Genomic DNA, 16,381 nt, shown 5'->3' with positions numbered 1-16,381 from the left:
GTGTGTGTGTGTGTGTGTGTGTGTGTGTGTGTGTGTGTGTGTGTGTGTGTTTGTACAGCTTTCTTTATAGGCTGCTGCTCTGTTGCTGAGGGGGAAATTTTCATAGATTTACATTTGGTAAATATATCCACGTCCAAAAAAAGATGTGTAAAATACTGGAATGCCAGCTGACTAAATCAACTCATAAAAACTTCAGTTAAAAGTAAGATATTTTCCACGATTATTTTAAAATATGATGTTTACTGGAAGGAAAGTCCAGAGAATTACCACAGTTGAAGTGTGAGTGTATTTCTCCCACTTGTAAATGAGCTCTTATTTCCTACAGTGTATATTCTGGTCCACAATGAGTCATTTTCAACATGTTTCAATTTAACTCCTAATACATTTTTAAACTTGGCAGGCATATTTAGATGAACGTTACTTCCAGTTTTAGAGACTGCTTCTAAATTATACTTCAGTACTGCAGTCATTATGAAAAGTTCTTTCAGTAAAAAGGAAACAGGATTGATTGGAAGTGTATGTTTTGAGGAATAAAAAAATGGTTGCCATGAATAAAAATCAGATAGTTAAGCTTTTAAAAATTTTGTTGCTACATAAACCCTCTTAATATTATATTAAAAAGTTGTAGTATAAGGTTCTTTTTATTGATAGAAGATACTTAAGAAAAAATAAGATTTATTCTAGATAATAAAGTTAATATTTATTGATCTCTTACTATGCCTAGCACTTTTGTGTGTTAACTTTTTTAATACCCATATAATAGGTAGTAGTTTAGTTTCTATAAACCATTCAGGCTTTTTTTCTATTATAGTGCCTGGAGCCTAATACATTTCTGGACATATAACTGGTGCTACATGAATGTTTGTAAAAGCTAATACTTTATGGAGAATTTTACATATTGCCAACTCTTAATAAGTATTTAATAATTACCTTTTATAAATTTATGCAATCCTGTAAATCTTATGAATCTTCTGGCAGATTTCAGTTGACCAAGCTGTCCATTGTTAACGATTTTAATATCTTAATTTTTATCATAATGATGTTTACACTGTGCCTTACTCTTTTTAACACTTTATTTTGTATTTAATTTATTGTTTTTGGCTGCGTTGGGTCTTCATTGCTGCACGTGGGCTTTCTCTAGTTGCGGTGGGCAGGGGCTACTCTTCGTTGCAGTGCATGGACTTCTCATTGCGGTGGCTTCTTGTTGTGGAGCACGGCCTCCTAGGCACATGGGCTTCAGTAGTTGCAGCACACGGGCTCAGTAGTTGCGGCACATGGGCTCAGTAATTGTGGCGCACAGGCTTAGTTGCTCCGCGGCATATGGGATCTTCCCAGACCAGAGATCGAACCCGTGTCCCCTGCATTGGCAGGCAGATTCTTAACCACTGCACCACTAGGGAAGTCCGTAACACTTTAAAGATTCCCAAAAGTTTAGAGTTGGGAAAAACTTAGAGGTTATTGAAAACAGTCCACCCATTTAGCAGATGAGGAAACAAAATCCAAAGAGGTTATCTGACTTGTCCTGAGTTACACTTACTAGGAGCAGGGCTAGAAGTAGATACACGTTCTCTTTGTTCCCATCCAAGTTGTTCGTTCTGCCACACAGTTGTGTCCTTCCATCAGTAAACAGTAAACAGCATATGAAGCACAACATGTGTGATGTTAAACAACATCAATAGGTACATCTTTTGCTCTCCAGTATGCATATTAAAAACAACAGGCTCTTCTCTTCCCGTCTGAGGTGGCAGCTGGCTCCCTCTTCGCCAGCTCCGTTTTCTCTCTGCTCCTGCTTCACTTTTCCCTCGGGCTGGCCCGGCCTGAGCGCTTCCGCCCGCCTCCTCAGGGTGGCCGCCTAGCCCCCGACCCCTGGAGTGCTACGCCTTCTCCTTTCTCTGGGCTTCAGTCTGCACCCAGCCCCTCCGTGAATGAGGAGTACATGATCATGCTGGGCACCGGCCTGATGGAATGTATCCTGTCAGGTATAATGTCAGTGAATGGAAAGAAAGTTCTTCACATGGATAGAAACCCATATTACGGAGGAGAGAGTGCATCATCTGTAACACCACTGGAAGATTTATACAAAAGATTTAAAATACCCAGAGCACCACCGGCATCAATGGGGAGAGGAAGAGACTGGAATGTTGACTTCATTCCCAAGTTCCTTATGGCAAATGGTCAGCTGGTTAAGATGCTGCTTTTTACACAGGTCATTCGCTATCTGGATTTCCAAGTGATTGAAGGGAGCTTTGTTTATAAAGGAGGAAAGATCTACAAGGCTCCTTCCACTGAAGCAGAAGCCCTGGCATCTAGCCTAATGGGGCGTTTGAAAAACGTCGATTCAGAAAATTCCTGGTGTATGTTGCCAACTTTGATGGGAACGATCCTAGAACTTTTGAGGGCGTTGATCCTAGGAAGATGGCAATGAGAGAGGTGTATAAGAAATCTGACTTGGGCCAAGATATTATAGGTTTTACTGGTCATGCGCTGGCACTTTACAGAACTGATGACTGTTTATATCAACCATGTGGTGAAACCATTAACAGGATTAAACTTTACTGTGAGTCTTTGGCAAGATATGGCAAAAGCCCATACCTTCATCCACTCTACAGCCTTGGATAACTGCCACAGGATTTTCACAGCTAAGTGCTATTTACGGAGGTACATACGTGCTGAATAAACCAATTGAAGAAATCATTATGCAAAATGGAAAAGTGATTGGTGTAAAATCTGAAGGAGAGATTGCTCGCTGTAAGAAGCTCACCTGTGATCCCAGCTACTCCATCATCTTTGATCGAGTAGAGAAAGCAGACCAGAGACTTCCCTGGTGGTCCAGTAGTCAAGAATTCACCTTCCAATACAGGGGATGCAAGTTAGATCCCTGGTCGGGGAACTAGGATCCCACATGACGTGGGGCAACTAAGCCCGCGCGCCGCAACTACTGAGCCTGAGCCTACGCTCTCTGGAGCCCGAACGCCACAACTAGAGAACCCGAGCACCACAATTACTGAGCCCATGTGCCACAACTAGAGAGAAGCCCATGCACTGCAGCAAAGGATCCTGCATGCCACAGAGAAGATCCCACGTGCCACAGCTAAGACCCAACACAGCCAAATAAATAACTATTAAAAAAAAAGAAAAGAAAATTGGGCCAGGTGATCAGAGTCATCTGGATCCTCAGCCACCCCATCAAGAACACCAACAACGCCAGCTCCTGCCAGATCATTATTCCACAGAACGAAGTCAACCAGAAGTCAGATATCTATGTCTGCATGATCTCCTCCGCACACAATGTGGCAGCACAGGGCAAGTACATTGCCATCGCTAGCACAACGGTGGAGACCAAGGAACCCGAGAAAGAAATCAGACCAGCTCTGGAACTCTTGGAACCAACTGAGCAGAAATTCGTTAGCATCAGTGACTTCCTTGTACCAAAAGATTTGGGAACAGAGAGCCAGATCTTTATAACCTGTACATACGATGCAACAACTCACTTTGAGGTGACCTGTGATGACATTAAGGGCATCTATAAGAGGATGATGGGATCTGAGTTTGACTTTGAGGAAATGAAGCAGAAGAAAAATGACATGTATGGGGAAGACTGACAGTAGTACATGTTGCCAACTAATTAGGACAAACTTAAAATTTGGCAAATGATGCATATTGTATGAAATCAATATTGTAAGGCCTGCTTTTGTAATCAAAACTGAGAGATTGCAGAGCACCATACCAGTAAATATTCCTCCCCTTTCTAATATCATATATTAACTTGTTTTCGTGGAGTGGCTCTTCAGAATTGGCAGGTTCCCACATTCTGTTCAATTTAACCGATACCAGCTTATTTTTTCTAGTGAAGAATCAGTTTTAAAACGTCATACTGATACAGAGAACTTGATATAGTATTTGTATCTTTTAATCAGTGTAACCTTTACAGTTATGAGCTTCTGCTGCTCGAGAGCTGGGTCAGTACAGTTTGCGTGCCATCTGTCCTCTGGGCATTAAGGAGATTCAGAATCGAATGTTCCATAATCAGGGATAGCATCCCTCATTCCTCCCCACCCCTTTTCATTTACATCATGTGTTATAACAGTGCCCAGGCAGCACAGCCACAAGCTTGGTTTATGTGGGCCTCCAATTCTAACCAAACTCCAGACTTTGAGAGTCATTTTGGAGGAAGCCTCTGTGCAGTGTTTTAACCTAATAAAATTGATGAGAGCAGAGGGAAGAGAAACCTATCATAAAGCAGGTAAATGTAGAGCTTCTTTTGTGTCCCAGGTGTGACTTCTTCAATGGACCAAACTGCAACGCAGTATTTATTTGACAGAGCCTCTGCTTCAACGATGTCTGTCTCACAGTGGCTCCGAATGATTTCTGTACTGCAAAATGAAGCCGAACTCTGGAAACCAAAACAAAACAACAACAACAAAATTCACAATGATACTGTATTAATTTCCTATGGTTGCCATAATAAATTACCACATACTTGGTGACTTAAAACAACATAAATTTATTCTCTCATAGTCTGGAGGCCAGAAGTCTGAAACCAGGGCCATGCTCCCTCCACAAGCTCTAGGGGCAATCTGTTCTTTGCTTCTTCCATCTTCTGGGGCTCCAGGCATTCCTTGCTTTCCTTGGCTTATGGCCACATCACCTCCAGTCTCTGCCCCCGTCTTCACATCACCTTCTCCCGTGTATGTGTTTTATAAGGACATATGTGATTGCATTCAGGACCCACCCAAATAACCCAGGACAGGCTCTTCTTCTCAAGGTATTTAATTTAATCACATCTACAAAAAACCTTTTTCCGTGTCAGGTAATATTTACAGGTCCTAGGGATTAGAACATGGACATATATTTTGGGGAGGGACCACCATTCAACCCACTCCATATGCCTTTTAAGTCATTTGAATTAGTATTTATTCAGATCCTCCAATCGGAATATGATTTTATTTTTAAGTTATCCAACCAGAACTTTTTAAGGTATCAGCGAATTTTAGGAGTTATTAAAATTCTATAAAGTTAGATTATCTTTTCAACCTACTAACTTGACATTTAGCAAATTACTTGCTCTTGAGCAAATGGCACCTTAAAGATTCTAGACTCTGTACCATATAATGTTGTGGCATATTTATTATGAATTAAAAGACATCCTACATGACTTTTAGTAACATATTTTAAGAACATCATGGCAATGACATTAAGGGTTAAAGAAATAGAGTTGGACATTTTCAACAGAAACAGTGTAAAACTCTAGCTTTAAGCTAAGCTATATTAACTTCGTTTGGACCGTATAATTGCTTTCTTCTATATAGCGATTGAATTTTGCTTTACTCTATTTAAGATTCAATAAGTAAGATCTTGAATGCTTTAATAATATAATGACTTTCACGTTTTATTTTTGTTCTACTTATTTTTTTCAATCAGCAAACTTTTAGCCCTTCCTGGTTTTAATAAATGTATGTGTAACCTGTTTATTTCTATGGCATATGCCAGATATGTGATCATTTAGTTTCTCCTTCTGTAGAAATCATTGTTACTAGATATGAAGAAATTCCAGCAATCATTGTTACCAGATGTGAGAATATTCTCAATTCCTTTTATCCATTAAAGTGTCTTACTTGTAAATGAAAGAAGAAAACGTAACTGATACTTTACATAATACTGTGCATCACAAAACTAAATGATATTTATTATACAGTTTTAAGTTCTCAGTAAATGTTAACTATTATTATTTGTTCTCATCATCCAGTTAGTTGACTTTTAAAGTTCAGTTGTGTCTGTTCTCTATTCGGTACGATAAAGATAAAGGGTTAGGAGCAGTCTCTGACACAATCTAGTAAAACTATTTCATGCAGATGGATAACTGGACTTGTTACAAGGCTCTCTGAAGAAGGGATCCCTTTCCTCAACTTACTGTTTATTTTAATTATTAGTAATTTACTGTTGGGATTTCCCTTGCATTGTTGTGAGTTTTAAAATATATATCCATGTATTTTTTAAATGGATCTTTTTAGCTTAAAGGCAATGTGTTTTTATTTTACAAATGAAAAGTCTAATCTGTGTATTTGTTAAAAGTAGGAAATGAGTTAATGGGTCTTCAAACAGTGAAACTTAACTGACATCCACATACCTATTATTAGAATTCAGATGTTTCCTCCTAATTCACTGGGACCCCAAATATGAACTTCTATTAGCTAGAATATTCATAGATACTCCAAATGTGATGATGCCTACCATTTCTAAAATTCCTTTTGTCCAAAATCACAGATGGAAAATGCCCAAAAGAATGCATCTCCCAGCCTCCAGGCAAGGGTGCACCCAGATCATTCTAGTCAGATAGACTGTCCATATGTAAACCTGTAAAGGAACTCATATACCTGTAAATGACAATGAAATGTTAGCTTTGAAATTGTTTTTTAAAGTAGTTTACAGGAAAATCAAGGTATGGTTAATAGCCTGTCATTTATGAGAATGGAATGTTCTGTATGTTGCTACCACAGGACATGTCTGTTCTTACTCACTTCTCAACTTTTGGTTAAACTGTGCACTGATCCAGAAATAAGTCAACATGTTTAAATGGGAAATGTGTTATTAAATTCAATCATTTGTATATAGTAAGCATTTTTTTTTGGACCCCAAATAGCACTTGTAAAATATAAATCAGGTTGTTTAACTAAAGTGCTGGTCTCTAATTTTTGAAAATTAAAACTATGAACTGAATGCTTCTAAAGGAAAACAGTTTTTTAGCCAGTTTTCCATGTTGCTAGCTACTCTACATTTATATGTGTTATCCAATAGAGTAAATAATGCCTCTTTTCATTATAGAAACCACCCCTTGCCCACCACTATCAATAGCTCCCTTAGATATTAAGCATTACACTTATAAGAAATTGTAAGCTCTAACAACCTTTCTGCAGGCTTATGTACCAGTTCTCATCCCACAAATTTTAAGCACTACATTTACAAATTAAGGTATACCAAGACATAGCTAAAGTTTATGACTTCTTAAACCATACATATGTCTTTGATGATAGAGAGCACTAGAGAAATGTTGAACTAATGGCTCAGACTTTTTATAAGCTTTCAATAAAAAGAACAGCAATAGTAATTCTTGGGGTTCATTTGAATAGAACTATGAAAAAGGTATCTAACTTCTTGCTTTTTATGAATTTTATTTATAAAAATTACGATAGGGCTTCCCTGGTGGTGCAGTGGTTGAGAGTCCGCCTGCCGAAGCAGGGGACACGGGTTCGTGCCCCGGTCTGGGAGGATCCCACATGCCGCGGAGTGGCTGGGCCCATGAGCCACGGCCACTGAGCCTGCGCGTCCAGAGCCTGTGCTCCGCAACGGGAGAGGCCACAACAGTGAGAGGCCCGTGTACCACAAAAAAAAAAAATATATATATATATATATATATATATATATAATTTTATAAACATTTCTAAGAATTTTTAGTTGCCAATACTATCTGATAGGTGTTACAAATTTATACCTACATAATTGTACCTAAAGTAAAATTCCATACAGCTAAACTCATTTTCCTTGACCATTTTAAAATAGAACCTAATGGAAATTAATTGCCGTGACTGCCTCTTCCCTGTGAGAATTTGAGTATCCATTGCACAATTCTATGAAATGTTCTCTGCCTCCCTCGTTTCTTTAATATGCAGATGAACTTAAGGCTTCCTTCCTGTCAATTCCAAATGTTTAACACTGCTTGCCTTATTTCCTTTTATTTTAAATGGGAGCCAACATCATGAACTCCGTACTTTACAATGAACCTCAGAAAGCAGAAGAGAAACATATCTCTCCCCATAGTTTCAGAGGAGAATGTGGAGAAAAATACGTTATGCTGTGCTCAGATTTCTCTTTGGTGGAGTGTGAACTATGATAACAGTAATAGGGAGGTAAAATCTCTCTCTGAATTTTTCTTATGCTGGGCTAGAAAGTATTCAACTCAATATACATTGAACCTTTGTGCATAACATTGTAGAAGAAAAAAAACTTAAAATATGATTTTTGTTTCCAAAGAGCAGAAAGAATAAATGTATATATATATTTATATTTTAAAGCAAAATGTTCTCTATCTTAAGGAGTCAATACTGGTCTATGAATGTCCCTATCTATTTTAAAGGAGTATCGGGAATGACCTTTTAGAGGAGGTGGTCTATGAAACAAGCATCTGAAGTATGAATTGTGATATGCAGATCTGAGAGAAGGGCAGTCCCAAAACTTTATAAACCTTCCTAAATGTAGGAGAAAAAAAAAGTAAAGAATTGTCAGGAAACAGCAGATAATTCAGTCAACTGATTTGGAGTGTACAGTTAGGTAGAGAATATAAATAATTTCATATTCTGGTAGGCCTGAAATGTCAGAATAAAGAGCTTATATTTCTTCAGTGAGCAATGAGGGGTGTTGTGATAAAAATCATTTTAGAGAATTAACTTGGCAGTAATATATCTATATAGACATATTTTATATATATATATATATTATATATACTTCTACATATATATATTCAGAGTAATTCAAGATACCATGAATAGGAGCACCTGAAGCTCAGGTGACATGTAACCATGGCCTCAATTGGTGTGATGGCATAGGGAATAGATGGGAAAATTGGTTTTAGAAATACAGCTGGGGGATGGTGACTTTTGGAGATTTTTCTACCCTGCTCTCTACTCACCACGCTCCCTTTCCTAGAGAAAAGAAATTTCTACTATGTTTGGATCCTATTCCAAGACATTGTTCGGGCCATGTTTCTAGTTGGGTAGTCTCTAGCAAAAACGTCAAAATCAGGACAGCTTGCTCTTCCGCTTCCTCTTTTCCTGTGACTAGAAAAACAGGGTTGGAGATCACTTGCAATTTTCAGCCTTTGGCAGTATATATGCGCTGATGTATATAGTCTTCAGAAGCTAGCCCGTGTTAAGATGGGACTGGGGCTTAATGGGCTCTTAAACCTATCTCATTCTCCATCCACATCTACCAGAGACCTCTGAATTGGGGTTTTCACTATGAGCCCAGCAAATAACATAGTCATAATTTTATTTCCCATTTGCTCCTGGCCTCTTTGCACCTGTCTTTTTCAAGAACATCATGCTGAGGGTGCATTAATGCATTTAATGGAGCATTAAATATTTCTTGGATTTCCCCAAATATTCTCTAATAGTACCCAATCCCACTATCTTCACAAACAAGTGGATCCTACGGTCTGCACACGTTAGAGGCAATATAATTTATGTTTCAGATTACTGTTTCTGGACGTAGATTGCCTGGCTTATGATACTGGCTCTATTGTTACTGGGTGCATGCTTTAGGAAAGATATTTAACCTCTGTGTCTCAGTTTCCTCATCTATAAAATGAAGACAGTAATAGTAACTTAACTCATAGAATTGTTGTGAAGACTAAATTAGTGTTTGGCATAGAGTTTGTCACATAATCAACATTAAACAGTAGCTATCGTGGTTATTAAGGACTCAGTAACTGACTAGATTTGAAAGTATGTTTGGGGCAGTTATCAGTGGTTCCTACAAAAGTTTGGATAGTGGAGTTGACAATGATTTCATACAGAAATAAGACTTTCTGAAAGCAGAGGTGATTCATGGATGAATGAAGGTTATGATATTGATTTAGGACTTGTACTTGAAGTTCTAACACACCATTGACATAATAAAAATATGGTAAATAAATGGGACTAAGGAACTCAAGCCTGGGAGAAAGATCAGGCCTATAAGATAAAAATTTTGGACACGTCAACATTGCTGAAACTTGTACTAAGAACTGTGAAGTTTGGGAAGAGATTTAATAAGTGCTAAATACTTTCTGTGGGTTAGATACTGTGCCAAATGCTTTGAGAGTTTTTTTCCTTCCTTGATTAATTTTTTTCTCAATTTCTGTTATTTCTCACAAATGCTAATCTTTTTAAGTGAGGAAATTAAGGCTGAAGGAGGTTGTTTTCTTAAAATGTCGTAGCTGAAGTCTACAAGCAAGCAATTAAACTAATGTAACTTTAGCAAGATTACAGAATACAGGGTCATCATGAAAAAAGTCAATTGTATTTCTGTATACTAGCAATAAGCAGTTGAAAATTTTGAAAATTAAAAGTTTTTTAATACTATCTGTAATAGCATCAAAAATACTAAGTATTTAAGGATTAAATTAACAAAATATGAAGCAAGTACACGACACTGAAAACTAGTAAATATTGCTGAGAAAAAGTAAGGTAGACCTAAATAAGTAGAGAGACACATCACGTTCATAGATTGGAACACTGAATATTGCTAAAGTGTCAGTTGTCCCCAAAGTGATGAATAGATTCAGTGCAATCATGATGAAAAACTCAGCAGGTATTTTGTAGAAAATGAGAAAGTCACCTAAAATTTATATGGAAATGTACAGGACCCAGAATATCCAAAATATTTATTTTTTTTTTTTTTTTTTTTTTTTTTTGCGGTACGCGGGCCTCTCACTGTTGTGGCCTCTCCCGTTGCGGAGGACAGGCTCCAGATGCGCAGGCTCAGCAGCCATGGTTCACAGGCCCAGCCGCTCTGCGGCATGTGGGATCTTCCCGGACCAGGGCACGAACCCGTGTCCCCTGCACCGGCAGGCGGACTCTCAACCACTGCGCCACCAGGGAAGCCCTATCCAAAATAATTTTTAAGAGATGAAAGTACCAGGATAATTCAATAAGGAATTACATAGTCTTTTCAACCACATGCTAGAATGTTTTGATATCCATATGCAAAAATACTATACCTCAACCCTTACCTCAAACAAAATATAAAAATTAATTTATAATCATTCATAGATCTAAATATAAGGACAAAAACTAGAAAAAAAAACATAAGAGAAAAATCTTATTAACCTTGGGTTTATCAAAGAGTACATAAATAGGACACAGAGTGAAGCATGAAGAAAGCACTTGTTAAATTGGACTTCATCAAAAAAGAAATTTTTGCGCTTCTGATAAAAAAGGAAAAGGCAAGACACAGACTTGGGGAGAATATTTGCCAAAAATGTATCTAATAAAGGACTTGTATCCAGAATGCTTACAACTTAAGATAAGCACTCCAATTTTTAAAAAAAAAGGCGGGGGGGGCGGTGTCCAAGGTTTGAATAGACATTTCATGAAGGAAGAAATGCAAATAACCAATAAGCAAAAGAAGAGATGCTCAACATCATCAGTCATCAGGAAAATGAAAACGAAAACCACAGTTAAATACCACGACAACCAGAATTCTACAATCTAGAATGGCTAGGTTTTAAAACACTATTGTTACCAGATGTTGACAAGATTGTGGATTAGCTGGAGTATCCATACATTGCTGGTACAAATGCAGAACAGTACAGTCACTTTGGAAAACAGTTTGGCAGTTTTTTATAAAGTTAAACATTAACTTACTATGTGATTCAGCAGTCCTGCTTCTGGTTATTTACCCAAGAGAAATAAAAACATGTGTCCACACAGGACCTGTCTGTAAATGTTTATAGCAGCCTTATCATAATGGTCCAAAACTGAAAACAACCCAAATACTCATCAGATAGTGAATGAATGAACAAATTTTGGTATATTCATACTATGTAAAACTACTCAGCAAGAAAAAGAAACCAACTACTCAACATACAATAACATGGGTGAATCTTTTAAAACGCATTATGTTGAATGAAAGAAGGCAGTTACAAAAGGCTACATACTGTTTGATTTCATTTTTGTGACACTCTAGAAAAGACAGAACTAATGACAGATGGTCAGTCACCAAGAGCCAGAGGTAGCTAGGTTAAAAATATTGACTTCAAAGTAGCACAGAGAATTTGGGGGTTTGATGGAAATGTTCTGTATCATGATCGTGGCCATGGTTATATGACTATAAACATTTGTTGAAACTCATATGCTCAAAATTGGTGAACTTTATGTATGTAAATTACATCCCAATAAAGCTGGGTTTCTTTGAGTGATTAAAAAAGGTATAGCCAATGGGTGGTTGTGCCAGTATTCAAATTTATTTCTCTACTTTATGGCCGGGGTGGGAGCGTCAGACAAAAAGTAGTTGAAAGTTGGGAAACAGAAGAAACCTTTGCTGGATAGATAACTGATCTTAGTAAAGAGGAAGTCATCAAAGGAGAGTGAAGAGGGCTCTGAATGTCTTAATAAAAGACAGCAATTTTTGGAACACCCAGTGCAGAGAATATAATAGTCTAATAGATATGAATAAGTTTATTCCAAGCAGCAGTAAGAGCCAGGTCATGGACTTGGTTAGCATGTTGTCAGTAATGTTCCAGAGCTTCTAATCAGAGGTTGACAATTCAAATCAGAGCCAAACCAAATCTAGCCTGCCATCTGTTATAGCACAGCCTGCAAGCTAAAAATGGTTTTTATATTCTTTAATTATTAGAAAAAAATCAGAATATGTCATGACATTTGAAAATTATGAAATTCAAATGTTAGTGTCCATAAATAAAGTGTTATTGGAACACAGTACACACATTCGCTTATGGATCATCTATGCCTCCTTTCATGCTACAACTGCACAAAGCCTAAAGTTTTTGCTCCTGGATCCTTACAGAAGAAGTTTGCTGATTCCTCATCTAAAGCATTTACGCCAGCTTTTCAGGAGCTTCCACAAGTAGCAGTGGTCATTATCCACCTCCTTCTCTGCGGCCATTCCCAGGTCTGAGTAGGCGGGTCACCGTTTGTGGACTGCTTCCTGGATATCAGCATGCTTTTCCCAGTGCATCTCTTTAGCTGGGCAAATGAAAAATTATTTGACTTTGAAGACATAGTTCTGTGTCTTGGTAAGGATAACATTCTACTAACTGGAAAAAAAAATCAAGTTCTATGCTTCCAAAATTTCTATATTTCAAGTAATTAGAACATCTTATGGTTCATATGAAACATGATGAGACATGTAGGCCAGATTGAAAAATGGAACTGCTTGGCCAGGAAAGCATGTAAGGTCACCTATCATTTTACCCATGACAGCCCTTCTTTTTTTAATTTTTATAAAAAGTGTCTGGCAATCTTGAGTATTTAATTTCATTCAATAAATACTTAGTGTTTACTGTACCAGCAGTTTTAAGCATTTTACTAATATTAGTTCATTTAATCCTCATAACATGATGATATTACTATAATTATTCACATTTTATAGCTATGGAAACTGAGACATAGGTAGAAAGGGGGACGGTGTGGACCCACACAGTCTGGCTTTAAATCCTTGCTTGATTTAGTTATATGTAAATATTTAAAATTACATTATGTAAAAGAATGCTTCAGTCTCATTACATGAATCTTCAATATCACTTGAGGCACTTTTTTAATTAAAACAATTAAAATAGTTTTCCAAAACAAGTCATCTTCACTGCTTTTTTTTTTTATACAGCAGGTTCTTATTAGTCATCAATTTTATACACATCAGCGTATACATGTCAATCCCAATCTCCCAATTCATCCCACCACCACCCCCACCACCCCGCCGCTTTCCCCCCTTGGTGTCCATACGTTTGTTCCCTACATCTGTGTCTCTATCTCTGCCCTGCAGACTGGCTCATCTGTACCATTTTTCTAAGTTCCACGTATATGCGTTAATATACGATATTTGTTTTTCTATTTCTGATTTACTTCACTCTGTATGACAGAATCTAGATCCATCCAGGTCTCTACAAATGACCCAATTTCATTCCTTTTTATGACAAATATTCCATTGTATATATGTACCACATCTTCTTTATCCATTTGTCTGTCGATGGGCATTTAGGTTGCTTCTGTGACCTGGCTATTGTAAATAGTGCTGCAATGAACATTGAGGTGCATGTGTCTTTCTGACTTATGGTTTTCTCTGGGTGTATGCCTGGTACTGGGATTGCTGGGTCATATGGTAATTCTATTTTTAGTTTTTTAAGAAACCTCCATACTGTTCTCCATAGTGGCTGTATCAATTTACATTCCCACCAACAGTGCAAGAGGATTCCCTTTTCTCCATACCGTCTCCAGCATTTGTTGTTTGTAGATTTTCTGATGATGCCCATTCTCACTGGTGTGAGGTGATACCTCATTGTAGTTTTGATTTGCATTTCTCTAATAATTAGTGATGTTGAGCAGCTTTTCATGTGCGTCAAGGCCATCTGTATGTCTTCTTTGGAGAAATGTGTATTTAGGTCTTCTGCCCATTTTTGGATTGGGTTGTTTGTTTTTTTAATATTGAGCTGCATGAGCTGTTTATATATTTTTGAGATTAATCCTTTGTCCGTTGATTCGTTTGCAAATATTTTCTCCCATTCTGAGGGCTGCCTTTTGGTCTTGTTTGTAGTTTCCTTTGCTTTGCAGTCTTTTAAGTTTCATTAGGTCCCATTTGTTTATTTTTGTTTTTATTTCCATTACTCTAGGAGTTGGATCAAAAAGAAAAATCTTGCTGTGATTTATGTCAGAGTGTTCTTCCTATGTTTTCCTCTAAGAATTTTATAGTGTCCAGCCTTACATTTAGGTCTCTAATCCATTCTGAGTTTATTTTTGTGTATGGTGTTCGGGAATGTTCTAATTTCATTCTTCTACATGTGCCTGTTCAGTTTTCCCAGCACCAGTTACTGAAGCTGCTGTCTTTTCTGCATTGTATATCCTTGCCTCCTTTGTCATAGATTAGTTGACCATAGGTTTGTGGGTTTATCTCTGGGCTTTCTATCCTGTTCCATTGATCTATGTTTCTGTTTTTGTGCCAGTACCGTATTGTCTTGATTACTGTAGCTTTGTAGTATAGTCTGAAGTCAGGGAGTCTGATTCCTCCAGCTCGGTTTTTTTCCCTCAAGACTGCTTTGGCTATTTGGGGTCTTTTGTGTCTCCATACAAATTTTAATATTTTTTGTTCTAGTTCTGTAAAAAATGCCACTGGTAATTTGATAGGAATTGCATTCAATCTGTAGATTACTTTGAGTAGTATACACATTTTCACAATGTTGATTCTTCCAATCCAAGAACATGGTAATCCAAGCTCTCCATCTGTTTGTGTCATCTTTGATTTCTTTCATCAGTGTCTTATAGTTTTCTGAGTACAGGTCTTTTACCTGCTTAGGTAGGTTTATTCCTAGGTATTTTATTCTTCTCATTGCAGTGGTGAATGGGATTGTTTCCTTAATTTCTCTTTCTGATCTTTCATTGTTAGTGTATAGGAATGCAAGAGATTTCTGTGCATTGATTTTTTTTAATTTATTTTTGACTGCATGGGGTCTTTGTTGCTGTGTGTGGGCTTTCTCTAGTTGCAGTGAGCAGGGGCTACTCTTCATTGCAGTGCAGTGTCTTCTCATTGCAGTGGCGTCTCTTGTTGCAGAGCACGGGCTCTAGGCACACGGGCTTCAGTAGCTGTGGCATGCAAGCTCAGTAGTTGTGGCTCAGGGGCTCTAGAGCGCAGGCTCAGTAGTTGTGGCACACGGGCTTAGATACTCTGTGGCATATGGCATCTTCCTGGACCAGGGCTTGAACCCATGTCCCCTGCATTGGCAGGTGGATTCTTAACCATTGTGCCACCATGGAAGCCCCGTGCATTAATTTTGTATCCTGCAACTTTACCAAATTCATTGATTAGCTCTAGTAGTTTTCTGGTGGCACCTTTAGGATTCTCTATGTATAGTATCATGTCATCTGCAAACAGTGACAGTTTTACTTCTTCTTTTCCAATTTGTATTCCTTTTATTTCTTTTTCTTCTCTGATTGCCACGGCTAGGACCTCCAAAACTATGTTGAATAATAGTGGTGACAGTGGACATCCTTGTCTTGTTTCTGATCTTAGAGGAAATGGTTTCAGTTCTTCACCATTGAGAATGATGTTTGCTGTGGGTTTGTCATATATGGCCTTTATTATGTTGGGGTAGGTTCCCTCTGTGCCCACTTTCTGGAGGGTTTTTATCATAAATGGCGTTGAATTTTGTCAAAAGCTTTTTCTGCATCTATTGAGATGATCATATGGTTTTTCTTCTTCAATTTGTTGATATGGTGTATCACATTGATTGATTTGCATATATTGAAGAATCCTTGCATCCCTGGGATAAATCCCTCTTGATCATGGTGTATGATCCTTTTAATGTGCTGTTGGATTCTGTTTGCTAGTATTTTGTTGAGGGATTTTGCATCTATATTCATCAGTGATATTGGTCTGTAATTTTCTTTTTTTGTAGTATCTTTGTCTGGTTTTGGTAGCAGGGTGATGGTGGCCTCATAGAATGAGTTTGGGAGTGTTCCTTCCTCTGCAATTTTTTGGAAGAGTTTGAGAAGGATGGGTGTTAGCTCTTCTCTAAATGTTTTGATAGAATTCATCAGTGAAGCCATCTGGTCCTGGACTTTTGTTTGTTGGAAGATTTTTAATCACAGCATCAATTTCGTTACTTGCGATTGGTCTG

At 37.7% G+C, this 16,381-nt stretch overlaps 2 protein-coding genes across 14 annotated transcripts in view; both read left to right on the top strand.

Annotated features, from left to right (window-relative positions):
* Positions 1-3,847, top strand: part of LOC114888370 (rab GDP dissociation inhibitor beta-like) — a 16,778-nt gene extending 12,931 nt beyond the window's left edge. The window contains 4 exon segments of the mRNA XM_029210485.1: positions 1,721-2,318; positions 2,321-2,623; positions 2,626-2,795; positions 3,135-3,847. Coding sequence (XP_029066318.1) covers positions 1,721-2,318; positions 2,321-2,623; positions 2,626-2,795; positions 3,135-3,602 — 1,539 coding nt within the window. The 3' untranslated portion in view covers positions 3,603-3,847.
* Positions 1-16,381, top strand: part of PIBF1 (progesterone immunomodulatory binding factor 1) — a 212,218-nt gene that overhangs the window by 87,380 nt on the left and 108,457 nt on the right. The gene's annotated exons all lie outside the window — the stretch shown is intronic.

Source organism: Monodon monoceros, unplaced genomic scaffold (genome assembly GCF_005190385.1).
Source record: "Monodon monoceros isolate NGI ecotype Baffin Bay Population unplaced genomic scaffold, NGI_Narwhal_1 Super_Scaffold_8, whole genome shotgun sequence".
In the NCBI taxonomy this organism is placed as follows: Eukaryota; Metazoa; Chordata; class Mammalia; order Artiodactyla; family Monodontidae; genus Monodon; species Monodon monoceros.
Note: the sequence above shows the minus strand (reverse complement) of the source record. Positions and strands in the feature narration are given on the sequence as shown.